This window comes from Pseudoliparis swirei, chromosome 16 (genome assembly GCF_029220125.1).
Source record: "Pseudoliparis swirei isolate HS2019 ecotype Mariana Trench chromosome 16, NWPU_hadal_v1, whole genome shotgun sequence".
Lineage (NCBI taxonomy): Eukaryota > Metazoa > Chordata > Actinopteri > Perciformes > Liparidae > Pseudoliparis > Pseudoliparis swirei.
Genome location: NC_079403.1, coordinates 16,031,910 through 16,052,197, shown reverse-complemented (window position 1 = coordinate 16,052,197; position 20,288 = coordinate 16,031,910). Strand labels below are relative to the sequence as shown.

At 43.0% G+C, this 20,288-nt stretch overlaps 1 protein-coding gene across 5 annotated transcripts in view; it reads left to right on the top strand.

Annotated features, from left to right (window-relative positions):
• Nucleotides 1-20,288, top strand: part of ntng1a (netrin g1a) — a 97,525-nt gene that overhangs the window by 65,795 nt on the left and 11,442 nt on the right. For 2 of the 5 annotated variants that reach the window (XM_056433887.1, XM_056433888.1), the window contains exons 4-5: nucleotides 3,953-4,125; nucleotides 15,145-15,171. In XM_056433887.1, coding sequence (XP_056289862.1) covers nucleotides 3,953-4,125; nucleotides 15,145-15,171 — 200 coding nt within the window. Of the gene's footprint in view, nucleotides 1-3,952; nucleotides 4,126-15,144; nucleotides 15,172-18,661; nucleotides 18,707-19,772; nucleotides 19,833-20,288 lie in introns of all 5 variants that reach the window. The other 3 variants (XM_056433885.1, XM_056433884.1, XM_056433886.1) reach the window with 3 other exon arrangements.

Sequence of the window (20,288 nt, the reverse complement as noted above, 5' to 3'; positions counted from 1 at the left end):
ATAAATTCAAGCCCGACAATATATTCTGTCTCCCACATTTCAAGGAGAACTTAAAACTCTTGTCAGATATGAGAATGTGTGTCGTCTTCCCTCAGACAAAATGGAAGCCAAACTTTTTTTTTACGATACTTTTTCATTTTTTTTGACAGTCTAGCAATTTGAGCTCACAGCCTAATGGGTAATTTTATGAATACATATCAGGACCTTTAGCTCCCAGGCGGTGGCGGGCTCTCTCAATAATGCCTCGAGCAATATCACTTTGAGAGCGCCACACGAAAACAAAGATGCCGTAGCTCCATGAATATTTATTAATTGGAAATGCTGGCGTTAACAGTGACAGACGACTAGGTGGATGGAGAAGAGAGTTGTGAAGAGAATGACACAAAGGCTGATGGGAAGTCGGGAGGAAAAAACCCACAGAGCTTTCAAAGTGACGCGGGCCCAACAGGAAATGAAGACACAACACTCCGCACAGGGAACCCTGGAGGAAATGTGCTATGAAAATGCCGTTAAATACACGTTTACGCGGCCCCTTCTCTGAAGCCGCTGTTGCTGGTGCAGCAGTGAGGGAGCCCCCCCCCCCCCCCCCGGTGTCCACATTCAAGAGCCACTGCTGATTGGCAGCAAAACAACACTGGTGCATATGAGGCCCTCAGGGCCTCACTGGCAGTCTCCATCATTATGCCGGCGGCGCGATCATTTCTGGATGCTGATTAAAATGTTGCCGATGTTAAAAGAAGCTGAAGGTTAAACCAGAAAGGGCTCCGTGTGAAGTCCTTTCCCACCACATCATCGTCTGCCCAATTCTCTCTCTCCCTCCCTCTCTCTCTCTCTCTCTCTCTTAGACACACACACTCTAAAAATGCAGACTTTTTATAACAGAAGGAAAGAAAGCTCTTTGAACTGGGATGTTGGCCATTAATGGACATGGACTCAACTCCAGCCACTTGTTCTCAATCAATTCCCCTCCACTACGTCTCAGTCTCGACTGGATATTACTGCGATAGCTGTGGAAGATGTCAATTCAATTCAATTCAGTTTATTTGTATAGCCCAATTTCACAAATTACAAATTTGTCTCGGAGTGCTTTGCAATCTGTACACATAGACATCCCTGCCCCAAAACCTCACATCGGATCAGGAAAAACTCCCAAATAACCCTTCAGGGGGAAAAAAGGGAAGAAACCTTCAGGAGAGCAACAGAGGAGGATCCCTCTCCAGGATGGACAGAACAATAGATGTAATGTGACTAGAAGGACAGATTTAGAGTTACAATACATTCAATGAATATGACAGTGTATGAATAGTTCATAGTCGGCATATTCCACGATGTCGTCTTTAATACAAAAGAATGTCATAGTGGAGCTCTTCAAAGTGGGTTCCTTGAGAGACTCCAATGAAATGAGCATTTCTAGAGTATACACTAGTGCCCGTTTGTTTTGTGTCTGGTGTTGTGTTCGGTTTTTCGGCCTTTGTGATGTTTTGTTGTCCCTGTTTGTACTCATACACGCGTATTTAAAATAACTTTTACCTGCTGCCGATCTTGACCAGGACTTCCAGGCAGACGACACATGGCATCTCAAAGGGACTTCTCTGGTTACATTTAATTATTTAAAAAGATAGTTAGAAGTACAAAGGGCCGTCTGCATTGCAGAAACACTCCAGTTGTGAGTGTGAGCCGCATGGCTGTTCACATCCTGTCGCTACAACTTGGATCAGACATGAGCAGCATGAGATATGAAAATGATGATTAAAAATGTATCTGGCATGAGGAAATAGCAGGTGTTGCCTACTTACTCTTGCATGCCTTTGTTTAATAAGCTACTTCAGAGCTAATGTGCTGATTAGCGTGGAAAAAAACCAATATGATATTCCCAAAGAAGAAAACACACAGAGCACTCATGTTCATAGTGACTTTAAAGAGCGGTGTCTCCTCTACATTTTCATCAACCTGGACCCACATGACATCTATTGCGTCTGTCCATCCTGGAGAGGGATCCTCCTCTGTTGCTCTCCTGAAGGTTTCTTCCCTTTTTTCCCTGTGAAAGGTTTTTTTTCTATTTCTTGGGAGTTTCTCCTGATCCGATGTGAGGTCCTGGGACAGGGATGTCTACGTGTCCAGATTGTAAAGCCCTCTGAGGCAAATTTGTAATGTGTGATATGGGGCTATACAAAATATACTGAATTGAATTGAACCAGATATCAGACGCCAACCCGAGTCAGCACACGGCCCTTGTAATTTTGAAGAGAATAGCAGATACATTAAGGTTAAAGAGTGGTGGGGGGTTTAACCCTTGGAAGTCGACGCCCGCAGCACCGCGTTTTTCACTGTTTCCGTTTTTTTAAATATTTATTTTTTATTTTACCTTATTTCTCAGTCCCATTCTTATCATTTTGGCGAATGGTGTGTCGGACCACATCATTTCTACTCAAAAAACGATAAAAGAAAATTTGGTTTTAGACATTTGTTTCCATGTATCTAGCATTGTATTCAGATATTTCACTGCTTTTGTGAACTTGAACCTTTGGTAAACCAATTTCAAACACCAAAACAGTTCGTCCACATGAGTAAAGGTGTGTTTTCACAAGAGATGAAAAGAATTTATGAAAAATCGAACTTCAATTTTCAGCTTTAGGGCCATATTTTCTCTTTCCACTTTTGCCTGAGGACAATTGGGCCTCATTATATAGAGAGCTGAGAATATTCTGGAATGTTTGATGTATAACACATGGGTATGTGTCATATGCAAAAGCCTTTAAAAGGTGAATTTAATTTATTTTGTAAAATCGAGAAAATGAGCCCAGACTCCAGAGGGTTACGGACTGCTTTTCCTCCAAGTAATTATGTTTCTGCTAGGATGAAGCTAACACAGCTGTCGGGTATCATCTCCTCAAGACAACAAGATAATCATCTGAACTACTAGAATTGTATTATTAAAGCAAGATCTACCATATTTATGACAGTTCCAACCATAGCTGCCCTTTTTGTTACCGTAACAATGTTTGCACTTACAGTCTGACTCTGATTATTTTATCCCAAATATCCAAAGCTACAGCTCCGTAATTTGAGGATGACTCGTGTGTGTCAGAAGTCCGATTTCCAATTGTTCTTGTACGGCGTCAGTATTTGATGAGTCGGTGCTGAGAATGCGTTGATTGCAATGTTATACAAAAAGAGGTCTTGCAATTCTCCGTATTCCTCCGAGTACTTTATGCTGCGTGAGGATCATAAATTAATTGAGCAGATGTATTACCCCTCAATGCACATCTAGCCACAGCAGAAAATGAATCTGCTGAGTTTATTGTTAAATGAATATTCTGATGAGCAGGATGCAAGGGATGGATTTCGTGCACCTTGAGGGAGTCCCTCTCTCCATAGTGAAATAACGCTGCTGAGATCTCATCTCATATTAATTTGTCACAGCAAAAGTAGCCGTGCTGTTGCTCCATGGGCCTCTGGCTAGCTCTGGGCCATTCATCGCCACGCAGCGCTAAAAGCCCGGGCGCCTCCATTCTCCCAGCACTGGTTTCACAATTTAACTCGTCTTGTTTTCCTCAGCCTCCGCTCGCACCTCTTAGTCCCTTTCTCTCTCCTGATATTCCCTCGCCCATCGACTGTGACCTTATTGCAATTAAGCATCCTCCAGTGGGACAATTAAAACTGAACCACCTTCCTCGAGTGGAGGGGGAGGGGGGGAGACAAGTGAGGAAATAATGATGCCAGATTTTTTTCGTGCAACCGTCTGCCTCCCTTGAACTAGCTCCTCTTGAAGTTGAAGAAGCAACTGTTTTAGCCGCTCCGACTGTGTTTCAATGCCACCGCTGGTCAAGGACACGCTGCCCTTCAGCCGCATTGTCCAACTCGATAAACGCTCTCGGTTGTTCAGTCAGAGCCAGAAAATGCACTCATGTTGACGCGGTTGTCCTCTTTCCCCATTCTCCCCCTTTGACAGGTGCAAGTGCAACCTTCATGCCAACAGCTGTGTATATGACAAAGAGAAGTTGGGCTGCGAGTGTGAACACAACTCCACTGGGCCTGACTGTGGTCGCTGTAAGAAGAATTACCAGGGGCGAGCATGGAGTGCTGGCTCCTACCTGCCTATTCCCAAGGGCACAGCTAATATCTGTGAGTACACACACGTACACACACACACACACACACCCCTACACACACGAAAAGGCAAAGTGATAATAGTTAAAAACCCAAATGCCATGATCCTGTATGTCATGTATGAGACGTTTAGCAATCACCACGTTAACAGTCAGATATTGAGTTGTGAGGTTTCAAAAGCCCTACGAGGCAAATTTGTAATTTGTGATCTTGGGCATGATAAAATAAACTGAATTGAATTGAATATGAAGCAATTAACAATGTTTAAATGAGAAGCAAAGACAGTGGAGAGACTTCTTCTCTCTGCTCTGTAGGCCTATGTATTGGTAGTTGGTCACGATAGTGAAACCACACAGCAACAGCACAGTCGCTAAATATATCTAAAGAACTATAAATAAAACTAGACACTGAAATAGTTACTAAAACTTGTGCAGATACAAGGGAACGCCCTGCGCTATATTGGCAACTAAATATGCACAAAAAAATGCTAAATGCATAAATAATGCATGTTTGCAGTGTACAATAGGTTTATAGCATCTGGGAGACACTGAGTCCTCCTACCTGACCTGCACACCAACACAGGTGTAAGAAAGGGCTGCCCAGAGGCGGCAGCAGCAGATAACCTGTGTCTGACTTCACTCGTTGTGAGCGTCTGCCGATGCTTTACTAAACACCCACGACATGGACTCAGCACTTTGAATGGAAGGACCCAGCACACGCTCTGCTCTGCATGGACAAAACAGAGTGTGCAGGGTCATGGTTTCACTTCACTTTAGGCTTTCAATTACCAGCTTGTTTCATCTGCATTTAAGGGAAGGAGACTTTCCAGACACAAAGAAATAAGCATCGCATCTGCTGTAATAAAAGCAGGAGGTATGACATAACAATGAACAAAGAAATCAATATAATATTTTTATATACACTACCGTTCAAAAGTTTGGGGTCACTTAGAAATGTCTTTATTTTTCAAAGAAAAGCACTGTTTTTTCAATAAAGATAACATTAATCAAAAATACACACTATACATTGTTAATGTGGTAAATGACTATTCTAGGTGGAAACATCTGGTTTCTAATGAAATATCTCCATAGGTGTATAGAGGCCCATTTCCATCAACTATCACTCCAGAGTTCTAATGGTACATTGTGTTTGCTAATCGCCTTAGAAGACTAATGTCTGATTAGAAAACCCTTGTGCAATTATGTTAGCACAGCTGAAAACAGTTATGCTGGTGATATAAGCTATACAACTGGCCTTCCTTTGAGCTTGAAGTTTGAAGAACAAAATTAATACTTCAAATATTAATCATTATTTCTAACCTTGTCAATGTCTTGACTATATTTTCTATTCAATTTTCAATTCATTTGATAAATAAAAGTGAGTTTTCATGGAAGACACGAAATTGTCTGGATGACCCCAAACTTTTGAACGGCAGTGTATATATCATGTGTAGTGTTAGAATTGTCCTGCTATTCTCCTGACTCAATCTGTACTGTCATCCTGAAAGTGTTTGGTTGGACAAGCTGTGATATTACAGACCTGCCTCAGCATGTGAACTGTGATGGACATTGTGTCACACTTTGTGACACTTTTGACACAATTTCATTTTTCTTATTGCCTTGCTTTTTATTGCCTCCACTTCATTATATTTGTGGACCGTACGTCCTTAATTCAAATTGTGTTGGTCAAAGCTCAAGGCACAAGGTCACTGTGACCTCAGGTATGGCCTTGTCTCTCCGGAACGCTCTGAAAGAATTTGTACAAATGCGTCCCAGATCTCACTAAACGTTCTGCTGATTATTACAATTCCACACAAATGTCCCGACTGACAGCATCGTGGTTGAAGCGTAGCTCCCACCTTTGGTTTCCCCCTCAAGTAGACGCTGTTACTGTTAGCGCCGTTAGCACCGTTAGCTGCATGCTGAGTCATGGGGAGAAAATAGATATTTGGATTTATCAAGCTTTAAGCTACGTAACAAACATACTCATTTGGACTGACAAGTAGTTGTGCAACCTAAACCTCTGGGACGCCAAAGGTGTACCCAGTGACACCAAGCAACGTGTGTGTGTTGGTATGAGAACAAGTTGCATGACGAGGGAGAAGAGTACCGCTGCTCTACGTTCGGGTGTGTATCCTGCCCAGTCCCTTTATTGCATCCGCTGTGATTTCTTTCTCTGCGGTGCTCGAGGACTCTTAGCCACTGGCTGATGACTTATTCTGCCTCCCGGAGGATCCGCGTTATGAGACTTAGGGAGGGTTAGTGAAATGGCCATTCCCAGAGCCCAGATTGACAGGACATTATTAAAAAAAGGTGGCCCCCACACACACACAAACCCACACACACACACAAACACAGGTGCTCATCTAAACCTCCACTTCTCAAAGCATTCACACACACATTCATAACTACGACACAAAGACACACACACACACACACACACGCATACTCCTGTTGCCCTGCAAGTGATGAAAAACAGTCTTAGTATAAAGTGCATTATTATACTTTGTCTTGGAGGGGAACAAATCCATAATGTAATATCGCAGTGAAAAGTCTATAAGAATGCAATGTGATCCCTCCTGAATAGAAAAGAGTGGCTGACAGATAATGCACCTTGTGCTGTTTTGCAATTTTCGAGTCCATTCAACTCCAACTCCAATAGTGTCCTTCCCTCTCAGTGTTTACCCCCAAACCCTGTGAGCATATGGCAGCTCTTCGGAGACAAATTTGTCAAAGATGAAAATGTAATTAAGATTTAATTTATTTTTACTATCAAGACGTCTGATGCGATAAGGAGATCGATGAATCATCATCCAGTGTAGGTTGAGACGGGGGGATTTGGTCTGACAATGGCACGAAGAAGAAGAAGAAGAACAGGGTTTAAAAAGTGATGAAGAGAGAAAAGGATAGCGTAGATAGAAGGAGGGGAAGTGGGCATCACTCTCTGTCACAGCTAACTCAGCCTTCTGGGGTGTCTCCGTCTCTCTCGTTTTTACCTTTCTCGATCTATGTCTCTCGCTCCCCCCGCACCCCCACCCATCTCTCACTTCTCGCTTTCTCCCTCTGGAGACAGAAGGAGAGGGATCAGTTTGAGAATTAACCATGGCAGTTCATTTCACTGTCGGGCTGAGGACACGAGGAAGACGGGAGCCGGCGGTGGAGGAGAGGTGTGGGGAGGGGGGGGGGCAGTAACGGGTGGCCTTTGAAAAGTTGATTTCAAATAGTAAAAATGTATCCTGAATGTCACATTGAAAGGAACACTCCTTAAATGCACTTTGAATTGTATTTGAATTGTTCTTCTTTGCAACCTGTATGTGTGTGTGTAGTATGTTGGAGGGATTAGCTTAGCTTAAGCGCGGAATGTCGATGGGATCAGGAGCAAGTCGGCTTTAAATGAAGGTTTCAAGAAGCTTCAACTCAAACAAGTACAGACATGTGCACGCACACACACACACACACACACACACACAGCCTCACAAGCAGAATGTGTGCTCCAATGGACGCTGAACAGAACAGATACTGGAAAGCAATGGCAGTGCGTCCACGCCCCTAGACTGCAGCATCATTACTCCCCGCAGGTTCACATGAGATGTGTGGGTGGAGGTGGTTGCTCGAGGTTGGGCATTGGCCTCAAGTAGTTAGAGTCATGATCCCTCAGCAAGCATCGACGCCTGGTCAGTCTCATCTCACAGTGTGGCCACACCACCACGCTCAGGACAGGTTGTGTTATCTAAAGGGAGATGACCCGGGGTCTGGTCTTTACGAAGGTGGTCATGCTTATCAGACGCCAGCAAGTCACTGCTTCGGTCTCTATGCCAGACTTAGATAATCGTATCTTGGCTGTTGCTTAATATTTAGCAACAATGGTATCACTCTTCTCTTCTCAACACACGCCAATTATTGTATTTTCCAAAATGTGAAAAATTCCATCAAAAGGAAAAATGTTTGGTGACATTGAACTCATCAAAAAGGCTCATCCAGAAAATAGGTTTGGGGGGGGCGCCATAATTTAAAACTCCTCGACCAGTTTTACGTGACTGATTTCTAATGAAAACGGTAATTTCCCCGAATGCACAGAAATGTATACATTATTCATCATGAATTTTCAAATGCCTCTACAGATTACCAATTTAATAATGTATCCAATTAAAAAGGTGCATTCTGACCTCACCTAGCGTACAGGTTATTTCTTTATTCATTTGCAAATGAAAAAAATGCCACCGGTGAAAGGCCGGCAGAGAATATACGAGAAAGGACGAAAAGCAGCTGTTGAAGGTCGTGGCTCGTCTGCATACGGTGACATCACCGGTTAAATATAAGTTCTATAAGAGGACCTTGTTGCATGGGAATCCTTGTAGATGTTCAGTCGACTTGGATGATGGCGGAAATAAGTCAACGACACATAAAATATTCTATACAGTAATTTCCATGTTCTGTTGGTGACACTTGAAATGGTCATTTAAATCAAACATATGCCCATCTATTTGAACTAACCAGAAGCTGTATTCATTACCTTCGCATTGAAAATGCGGAAGGTTATGTTTTGATCGCTGTGTATTTATTTATATATTTATTTGTATGCGTGTTATTCGCATAACTCAAAAGGTATTTAACCGAATCGCATGAAATTTGGTGGGATGATTGGTGATTAACCGGGGACCATTTGATTAGATTTTGGGATCAATCGGGTCAAAGGTCAAGGTCATGAAAGGGTCAAACTCTTCTTGAATCGCATGACATTTTGTGGGATGATTGGTTATTATCTGGGGACAATTTGATTAGATTTTGGGATCGATCAGGTCAAAGGTCAAGGTCAAGGTCATGAAAAGGTCAACATCTTCTTTTTACCATAGCACGATACATTTTTATCCAATTGGCATGCAACTAATGCCAAAATGTTCATAATTCAATGCCCAATCTTGTGATACGCGAAGGTATGCGCTCTACCGAGTGCCCATTCTAGTTTTTATATGTGTTTATCAATTTAGCAAATCAGCATATTCAGTGAAATAAAAATAAACATCGAATTAGTTCGGAGCCCCTTTTCATTCGTTCCGCCTGCAGCTTGAGGAAATGAGTAGATTCCCTTGTCAGGACAGGATGAGGAGACACGTGTTCAGAGTCAGCTGAAGCCGGCCTCGGCGTTTACGGTTCTCCTTCGATCAAAGCGGTCAAAAGGTGCGGACATGCGGTGGATTTCTCTGTAATGATTCATCCTCCGCCCGGAGAGAAGATCCTCATTGCCTCACCTTGCGGATGAAAATTAAAAAGGAGCACATGTCACATCTGGAGCAGACATTCACAACAGCAGCAAATATCTTTTTAAATGGCATACTTTACAAATGATGTATATTTTTTCTGCTGTTGTTTTCATTAGTGCATTCATTTCAGAGCTACCAGATGCTACACACTTATTACCAGTCCTCTGCTTCTACTGGAAGGCGCTGATTGTGGAAATGTGACAAAACACACACATACACACACGATGCCGCACACTCATTTGCGCAGACATATACAGTATACAGTATATAAACAAGCTTAGGCTTTCCTGATTAATCTTAACTCACTGTCATTTAAATATGTATAGAAACATTCTTTTATGCACGAGAGCAAATCCCACAGGAACCGATAACGCCAGGGTAGAATAAATCTCCTTCTTCAGTGAGTGAAGACGAGCAACCGTTACTGTACATGGGTCTCTGAGATGTGATGTTTCTCTTGCTGCACAAGCATAGCAAAGTGTCTCCAAAAATGAGTCGTTGAAATATTCATTATAGGTATTAAAATGGTTTAATGAGCCCTGCGTAGCACATTCCTAACACAAATGTAATCACGTTACTTTACTAATGAAGCACTCGTGTAATCGCATCGTGCTCATTTGCCAATAAACTTATTCCATTTTCAATCTCAACAAAACGAATGTTTGATGTTTTTCTTATTTTAAAATAAGATCTAATTTGAGTGCCGCTCCTCTAAATTGTAAATACAGTGAGACAGCTTGCTCTGTGTACATTCTGAGGTTTTTATTCAGCAGGCTCACAGCTCTGCTGTGTATTCATTTAGCGCCATGTGTTTATGCATCTACACAAACGTTGCACGCGCATAGCCTCACTTCCATCGTCTCTCTTTCTCATACACACAACACCCACTCATTTAAGCTTGTTTTCCTTTCTCCACAGCTATTTGAAATTCCATTTTACCCCTTTTTTTGTCATCTGTAAACCCCATTGCCTGTTGTTTTTTGCAGCCCCTAGTTATTTTGCTCTTTCTGTCCTTCTTGCCCACAATCGTCTTCTTCTTTTTCTTCTTCTTCTTCCTCTGCCTTTTTCTACTCCATCTCTTGGTTTTGTTTCATGCTGGCATATTCTCTCTCTCTCTCTCTCTCTGTCTCTCTCCCCCACAAAACCCCCAACCACCCCAGAGACCGAACTTGTTTACTCTGTCTTTTCCACATCTCGGCTCTGTGCAGCTGTGACGGTAATCTTCCTTTCAAATATTTGTTTCTTCCATCTCCAGATTTTTTCCCCTTCATTCCTACCCCCATAGCTACCGTCACCGACATACACCTCATTCCTTCCCTTAAATCTTAAACTGTCTTAAAACTTCCAACTTGGCTCCTGGGCACTTTAAGAGTTGCCACCTTCAATTCAGATCTACAGATTGAGAGCGAGTGAGCCGGGCACTCCGGCGAGGCAAGCCGTAATTCTGCTCCTGAGGAATTCAATCAAGTTGCATGCCGAGCGCTTGTGTTTTTGGCAGCCTTTCCGCTGCTAACCAGTTAGCAATGGCTGTCACCATCCCTGAGCTCTATATAGCCAAAGAGCTCCAGATGATGATGGATTGCTTTAAAATGATAGCAGCCAAGGAAAGTAATTCCCAACTTTGCCTGCGGTGGAAGTTCAGCAGATAAGCAGAGCAGACCAGGTAGCGCCAAGGCAAACAGGTGTGACACATTGAAGGTCAAAGCAGAATGGACACTGACAGAAACAATGTAATGACGCCCACACACACACAGTCTTACGACCGAATGTGCTCTCGACAATAACATCTTATATGGCAAATGTGACTATAGGGTGAATAAAATGACAGATTAGTTTGCTCAGTGAGGAAATAGGATGTATGCCAAAGAGTTAGAGCCCACGGGCCTATGGGGGGAACATTTCATCATTGGTTTCTGATAATCCATTTGCAAGGTTACAGTGATGGTCTTGGATGCATGCAATAACTGGAGCTGAACCAGTGAAGGGTGAACATCGAGCACTGGGACATCAAGCTCTGTGATGTGACACTTATTGTACATCAGTTGATGCTCCACATGATTGTGTGTGTGTGTTCTGAACCCAAATGTGCACGGATCATGTTCAGTGAGTCGCACACCCCTCAGAGATCATGTTTACCACACAGTGGCTCGCAACCATGATCTCGGCACAACTCATGAAAATCAATGGAGCACATCGTCAACATAAGCAGCTCTTAATGTTCTTCCTGTGTGATAGGACACAATTAGATTTTAGCCGTGCCCCGTAATGCCAGGCAGGTGAAGGGGATTGGAAATGACCGTGATTGAAAATTAATCTAATGACCCGACATGGGATCCTGGACATCTGCTCGAAGCCCACAGGTTGTTCATAAAGCGGCAAATAATTGCACTGACAGGTACTGGTGTTCAAATCCTGACCTAGAAGAAAATAGTGTTTGGCCCTGAAATAGACCAATTGACAGAGGGTCATTTCTCAGATGAAAAGTCATTTTGACTTTGTAACATCACTTTTCCTGACAGTGGTGTTTCAACACGTCCAATGTCTGACATTCAGCTGAAAGCAAACATCATTTATTACAGTTGGCACTATGCACCGCAGTGTATTTTCCCTGTATGAATGCCGCTATGAGGTATTTTCTTTGCTCAAACGGTAAATGCACTCAAATAGAAGTCACCTCGCTCGCTCTCTGGTTTTTTATTCATAACCCCTTTCCCATTTAATGTAGTGAGTCCTCTGCTAATCTTCCAGATTAGATGTATATAGCGCCTATGTGTCAGGTACTTAATAACTAGGTCTTTTTGAGCACTGTGTTAGGCTACTGTTCCCCCCCCCCCTTTTTTCACAGTTCATTTAAACAGCTCAAGCACTTGTATTCTCACATTAGTGACTTTGTGAGAAACTGGTGGAACCTTGTACAATGCATATTTGGCTCAGAGGCATGAATGCATAGAGTTTGCGGTAGTTGACATTGGTTTGCCACACCTCTCAAGCTTCCAACAATGATGACCCTGTGGAAAGGATGTGAAATATGAACCTGATGGCTACATGCACGATAGCGTTCTAAAAGACTGAGGTTAAAGATGAACGTACCAGACAAAAAGTCAGCGTTCCCATCTGCCGGCGGTCCATAAGACATGTAAAATGTTCTTGTGTTGCAGGAGAGAGCTAGTTAGTCTATGTAAACGAAAGGTCTAAGATCTAACATAATGTGTGTCTGCTTAGCTTAACTGTTTGTGACAGTGTTGTTTGTGCTTTAGGTTGAAGACTAACCGTTAGCTTTGGAAGCGATGCTGGGTTCGCACTGTCGACAGAAAGCTAGCTACACGGGGATGCTAACGTACATCATATCATGTAAACAAAGTTATTTTTCCTCGTGTTTTTGTTTGAAGAAAGACAATCCTAGTGTAAACTGTACACTCAGACTGTGGATCTTATTCGCCACATGCACACTGCCTTGGGAAACTGGAATAGTTTCTCAGCTATGATTCCGTTTGGGGAACATGTTGAGTAAACAGTCTCTGATGTAATACATTACATATACACACATTTCATAGACACACATTACATAGACACGCATTTGATTGAAGAATGTAGGCTATGAGGCACTATGTCAATTTCATTGAATTCAAAATCAACCTGATTCCATAGAAGCATGCTGCATCTGGTCACTTCTTAATTAGTAGTATTAGCACCAATGGTAGAATGTACAGTTATCTTCTTTTTGACAGAAGTGTTATGGTAGTTAATGTTTTCGTCCAACCTGAAATAATTTGTTCAAATGACCAATATAAAAGATTCAGATACAGACAGCTGTATTCCTACTAAAACTAGCATCATCCTTCACAATCCCTCGTCAAACACGATATCATGTTTGTAATTGACAGTTTCCAGTGGGCAGTTTCCAAAGTGAAGTTCTCACTGAGTGTGTATTCTGACACTCGGGAACCAATGCTGCCAAATCAAACTGGACTTTGTGGATAAGGTGATTGTGATTGTTATTGCCCTTGTCCCTGTCTGCTGCTCAGCATCTGCCCACCCCCTTGAGGCTTGACATCCATTACGCTCCTCCTCCATATGTCCGCATAGCACTTCACAGCTCTCAGACAGGTCACAGATGTGGCTCCTAAATACAGCTTGCAGGCAGATATCAGAGGAATAGTGATTGAATGGCAGGAGTTTGATCAAAGTCCACATACACAAGCAAACACTTGCCTGAGTTGCCCACCGAATAATCAGCACAGATTCCTCCTCAGGCCAAGTCGTAAGCTCGCCGGGAGCAGGAGAGGAAGAAAGCCCCTTTTTCATTTAATATCTTCCTCTCTAGTTTACGTGGGCACATATCTCCTATCGCCCTGCATGCGATGGGGTTGAGAGGGGGTTGTTTGTTTTCGTGGGCAGGCTTCCTTATTGAGGGCAGGCGGTAGAGCGAATGGGAGGGAGGGCCTCCGTTCAAACAGATGATTAGAAATATCGGAGCTGGCCTCGATGTCCTGAAAGCAAATTCCTCTAAAAAGTGTGTGTCCATGTTCCCTTTGGAGCACACAGATGCAAACAGTGAAACATGGCAGAGAGCTTTCTCAAGCCACCTGCGCTTCATGGTGTCCTAATTAATTCCCAAACCAAGATGTCAGTGGTTAAATCAGATGGAGAAATGATCGACGCAAGGAGCACATGGACATTTCAATCTCCTTTACAGCCAGCCGCTGTCCTGGTGTGGGAAAGATCTGGTCACCATGGGGGATGAGACAGCCTGTATTATCTGCTTAGTGGCTTTCTGGCACAAGGGATTGCTTGATGGAGAGATGGACAGGCAGGAAGCAGGATTAGACATGTCCTCCTATGGCATCACAGGCAGAGTTTTCCATCTCTAATGTCATTTGATGTTATGATGTGGTGCGTCTAAATGAGAATTCTGTCTCGTGCTGAGAAGTGTCGTAAAGCGGTACGCCACTTCGTAAAGGTGCTCTGCAAAGGTTGGGGAACATCCCAATTGCCTCCTAAGGCTTTGAACATGGCAGCGGCTGAGCCCGCAGCTTGCTGCTAACGGTGCAAACGATAACGCCGGTGCTGACAGAGCTAACAGTGAACCGGACGCTCGGTCTGGAACGCCGCTATCGGCTGTGCATGAGAGCAGCGCAGAGCGGCAGGCCGAGAGCAAGCATGCGGGGAACGCTCAAAATCACAAACGTGCAAGGAAGAACAAAGAAGCTTGGAGAACAACGCACACGGAGCAACGACTCTGCTCGAGGAGTCGTTGCTCCACGATATCTTTTCATAGCTGGTTGCCGCTATATTAATGCTCTGAATATCAAATTCAGCACCTCTAACTTCAGAATAACTCAAATACGACTCCGTCTGTGATCCTGTCGTGGTTGCTCTAATTGGTTTTTAGGTGTGCACCTTTTTGCCGTGGGAGTGGACAGCAATGACCTTTACTGGCAACATCAGGGACATCAAAGCAGAAATAATGGAGGGAAGTGAAGAACCGTGGAGCTAAACGTGCAGCAGACAACACCATCAAATCATGGCGAAGACCTGCAGCATTGTTTCAGATGCCACGGACTCACACGGTGTCATTTCATCAAGATGTATCACGAGCGTTGGGACGGGAAACCAATCAAATGCTCCGGAGGATAGCAGGACTAAGAATACACTGCTAGTCTCAAGGAGAAATGTTGCAGTTGATGCCTTAAAGCCAACTATATGCCTTAATGTAAGGTTTGTTTTCTATTTCTCTCTCTCTCTCTCTCTCTCTCTCTCTCTCTCTCTTGCAGGTATTCCTAATAACATTGCTCCAGTTAGTAAGTACTAAATACAAAGGAACTATTATGCATGCTTGATGCTTTGCTTTGTCTATTGTGCCACTCTTCACCACACATCCCTGAACTTGGTGCCAAGTGTTCATTTCTGATTCAAATCTTCCAACAATAGGATCAATCAGCTGTTGATTGTTTTTTGAAGAGACAGAAGCAATAGCTGGGGGCTAAATCGCCATGATATGGGCATATTAATTTACTCGATCCAGACTAATCTACACCAGATAACACTTGCCTGGCTCTGCATGCAGAATTTTTTTTCTTTTCTTCTCTCCCATGCATTATGAATAAATGGCATCTAGACTTTAGTAAAGTGCCGAGACCTCTCTGGCAGTATAATGTCACAGGAGGTCATTTTAATATGAGCCGCAAGCGCCTCGGCTGGTATTATCTTCGTCAACCAGTAGCCCCTTAGGAGGGGGAGGAAGAAGAGAGGTGCCATGTCTCAAGTTACCGCTGCCTGGAAGGCTGTGTGACGCAGGAACCATGGGATTGTATTGAACAAGTCAAAGTGCATCCAAAGCATGGCTCAATTCTCTTCATCTTCTTACTCATTGCCCTGTTTGAAGCAGGTATCCTCTGTTTCCGTGGTAACAGATTGATTTACACATTTCCCGCTCCCTGTTTGACATAGACTGGCCGAGGGTAAAAGAGACATGCAGGTTTACGATAAATGAACCCTGATGATCAACTTACTGTACCTGTTAAATAACGATAAAGAAATAGTGTGATGCCCTGCGCTAACACTTTAGCAAATACTGGAATGAGATATGAAGTCTATATCTTCATCCATCGTCAATTTACCTTTTTAGTATATATATAAAATGAACAATTGAATGTTGAATTCAACATTCTTAAAATAAACAATTTTTAAAGCTTTGTTATTAGTGCTTATTATTAGATTCTCAATATTCGATTTAGTATCTTACTTGCACTCAACATTTAGTTCATGCTCAAGTGTTACACACCAAGGGACCCTTGGACGCACCATGCAAACTTGTTTTCAGCATTTAAGGGTTAAGACGATTGCCGGGCAAGTTTCCCAAAACGTGCGGTGCGAGACACGGGTTAAAAACAGAATATTCCCAGGTGTTTTTTTAATGAAGCTTTAGGGTGGAAGTGAACTCTGGTTGTAAAGTCTGCTGCTATGAGATGAGTCAGAAATGGACATGTGGCCAAGGAGACCAATCCAACTCCCCTCCCCGTCTTCCAATCGTCCACAGCTTCCCTCTCTCACCACCTCCTCTCACTCTTACACACTCTGCCTCGAAACCATGCATGGCCTGACGAGAGCTCAGTGTGCGTGTGCACGCTCCGCATACTTGCTGTATACACATGCGTACATTTTCACGTCAGTCCTCTCCGTCCCATCCAGATTCCAGGCCAGACCATGTCCAAGGGCTGTCCTCAATTCCTTCACGGGGAGAGTGTGTGTGCTGATAAGTGTGTGGTTGAGTGTGTGAGTGTGTGTTTGGGGGTGAGAGTGGGGGGGTACACTGACAAAAACAAAGTCTTCACTTCCCATCCAGATTGGCCCACAGGGATTTAGAGTTCTCTCGAATGGCTGCCTTGTCACGGCAGCCTCCCAAAGAACCGGCATGACACTAAAAGAACTGAACACGCTGGAGAGGAGGCTGTTTTCAAACACTAACCAATCGTATGGCTCGGGTATTAATAAAGTAAGAATAGAGGGGGGAAAGGTTTGGAGGTCCTTGAGGTTTGTTAAACGGACTAGAAGCAAAGCTGTTGTGGAAAGAGAAAGAAAGCGCAGCACCTCTCATGTTGTTAAAAAGGTAATTTAATTCCTTATTGACTTTTCTAAATTCTATTTCAAGTTGATTAAGCCAGGCAGAATTGCCTAATGCGGACCATTAAAGTAAAATTAATATTTTTTCAAGACAATTCTGGCTCCACAAGATTGCATTTCATTATGGGTAAGGCATTGATTAAAATCCGTCACCACTCATTTAGCGCGTCTTACCCGAATATTCTCAATGACAAAATAATGAATGGCACCCAGATGTGTACAGATGTTACATCCAGCGCAGAGTCATTTTAAGTGAACCTACTTTACCAATCAGACGTTATAGGTCGGGACAGAGTGGTTCGCTCCCGTGTGTGTTGTCAGATGATGCACACTTGGGTTTTTGTCATAGATTAATTGCTCACGTCCTCGCACGTCAGTTTTAGTTTTCAGCAAACAGCTTCACTGCTAAAAAAACAACCCGGAACAGACGATTTAAATTCAGATCAGAACAACAAGGGTCAATCTGAATTGGAATTTTGAAAAGATGTAAGACCTGGGTTTGAGTGGTGATGTGGTGTGCCCTTCTCTTTTCCATAGAGCCTCTCACCTAACTTTAACCGACTGAGGATGTCGCAGTAGGCACCGATGCCAGAATGCCCCACGGTGTCCATTGAGATAATTCTGGGGAGAAATAAGGAAATGAAAGAAAGAATGAGACAGGGCATACTCCACGAATGTCTATTTTGAATGCAGTTTTGAAATCAATGACTGGTAATGTAAGGGAGGATTCAAAATAATTTTTGAGTTTGTGGACATTCCAAGCTCAAAGCTAACGTATTATTTAATTCCAATGCAGAAGTAAAAAAAAAAAAACTAAATACAATTAATCCATGTGACAAAAAGGAATTTCTAAAATGATTAGCCTGGATAGGAGTCTTGCATTGGATTTACACATCGTAAGGTTAATAGGATTCTTACCAAGACACCACTGGGCGTTAATTACCCAAGATTGCATGATTCATGGAGTCAATAGCATAAGGACAGAAAGATAAAATGAGGAGATGAAGGCGCATGAAGAGGAAACTTATCCATATTCCTCCCTCTGCTTGAGTCCTCTCCATTTCCAATCGCAAAGTATTTCCCGGACACGGAAATACGGACTTGTATGTAATTATGAGGTTATGCTACCCACAGCAGTTCGTCATTCCAAGTCCCAACACCTGCCATTATTTATACATTGTTATTCCTCCACCAGAAATACACTGTAATTAGATATTGATTGCATAGCCAATGCGATGAATTAAACAAAATGACCCCTGACTTCTTAATTTGCTATACATAGTTTAGACTCGCTCGCATAGATCATACCAAATTCAAGAGGGTTTTTATAATTTCTTTTTTCCTTTTTTCCACTCATCATTGCTATTTCCATAAATATACACATACACAGCAAGCCCATGGAGGTCACACAGATTACATACAACGTCTCACCAATGTCCTTAGCGGGTCTTTGGATGCATTCTCTTTGCTCGTCCATGTCAGCCCTGCCCCATTGTATTTGCTTTCTTCCTAATTTACTGATTTGGGTCATGCTGGACATGTCCGTGTCTCCAGTTGTGTGTGTACACCACCACGTAGTCCCCCCTCCCACCACCCTCTAGAATATCTGTAAAGTGCATCCCACAAAGTGCACATGAATAACTCCTGGTTTCTCTCAATTGCACGCAGTTCGGCCGAATGTGTCATCCCTAGGTGTCGCTAACCGAAAAGAAGGTAGGCATCTAAGAATATGGAGCAACTATGTTTATGCACAGATTAATATATCTCAGGATCTTTGCATAGAAGCCAAAAACAAAACTCTTGGGTGGCTATGAGTCTTTGTGGGTAGTATCTTCCCCCCGTTTCCAATCTGGGTTATTTTTTCTGACAAACCCCCAAAAAAAGAACATCCTCCGCCTGCTTGTCTTGCTCATGATAAAGGGTTTTGGCTCACACAGTGGAGGCTTGTGCATTCACAGGGCACTCATGTTGCAGGATGCTGCAGTGCCGTACATTATCCTCTCAATGCGTGAAACGTACATTAATACACATACACTCGATATTTACTAAGGTGCAGAGCTTCCGGGCATTCTCGGTCCCATCTCAGCGTATCAGGGAGAAAAGCAGGAGAAGTTTCACTTGGCTTTTTATGGAGATTGATGTTAGGCTCATCTCAGCTTCATCCATGGTGCAAATGTGATGTGCAGCCACCTCGCAAACAACTTGCACATAACCACTCAGCTCTGCGTTTCCATGACTGCAGCCAAGCGCACACATTGTATGTGTCAGGAGCTTATGTCACCCAGTACAATGGCGGAGGCCGGGCCTATTATTTATTTTTCCCACTGTTTGTTTTATGACCGTAAAGGAATCGTGGGATTGATGTGTTCACTCGCCAGCTTCCCTGCCCACGCTCCTGTGCACAAATTTATATGGTGAGAATTCTTGGCTGGCCTCCACGGAGGCAGAGAGTAGTTTGTCTGGGGAAACATACACAGACGCGTTTGAATTATACAAAGCACTTGTTAATGAAATGAAGCATAAAAGAAGGACCATTTAAAGTGTTCAAGGCATTCGTAAGAGATGCTGCTACATGCAGCCAACTTCACTTGGAAATATAACTCCATATTTCCCAAAGCCATCATTCATATATTTATTTCTTCTTTCTTTTCTCTTTTGTTTGAATTTATTATTCGGCATGATGCTCAGTATTCTTAATTATCTGACATTACATGTTTTATGTTTAATTGCAATATCATGTTTTGTTTATTTTGTTTGTTTCGTCTTTTAATTTGTCTAGTAGCTCCTCAGGTTGCATTGCCCACTGCCCCTTCTGTCCACGTTGCAAACAGCAAGCGAGGTAGGAGCTGGAATTCATACATTGCCCCCCACACCCCCACACCCTACAGATAAACTGATGTCTCTGACTAACTTTAAGCCCCTAACCCTTGCAGCACTAACCCAATGCCAGAGCACTGTGTATCCTTATCTCCAGCTCTGAACTGGACCGATGGCGTTCACTGTACATTGCACATTGTGGATTCATTCCTCTATGCAATCGTTTCTAAACACTATAAAAGTCCCTTGGAATCATATATTTGTCAGAAAATATAGCGGGTGCTTGAGACTACAACGTGTTTCAGAGACTCAGGAGTTTTCCCCCCCGTGTGCGTGCATGAGTTATGACCTTAGCCTTATTCTGGAAAAGAGAGATTATTTGTCTTCTGATAGTTTGTTTGCGAGACTGAGCCATATCCAATTTAGAAGATTTGAACTCGCACTCCAACCAGACTTTCAGCTTCAGGCGAAAGGTTGA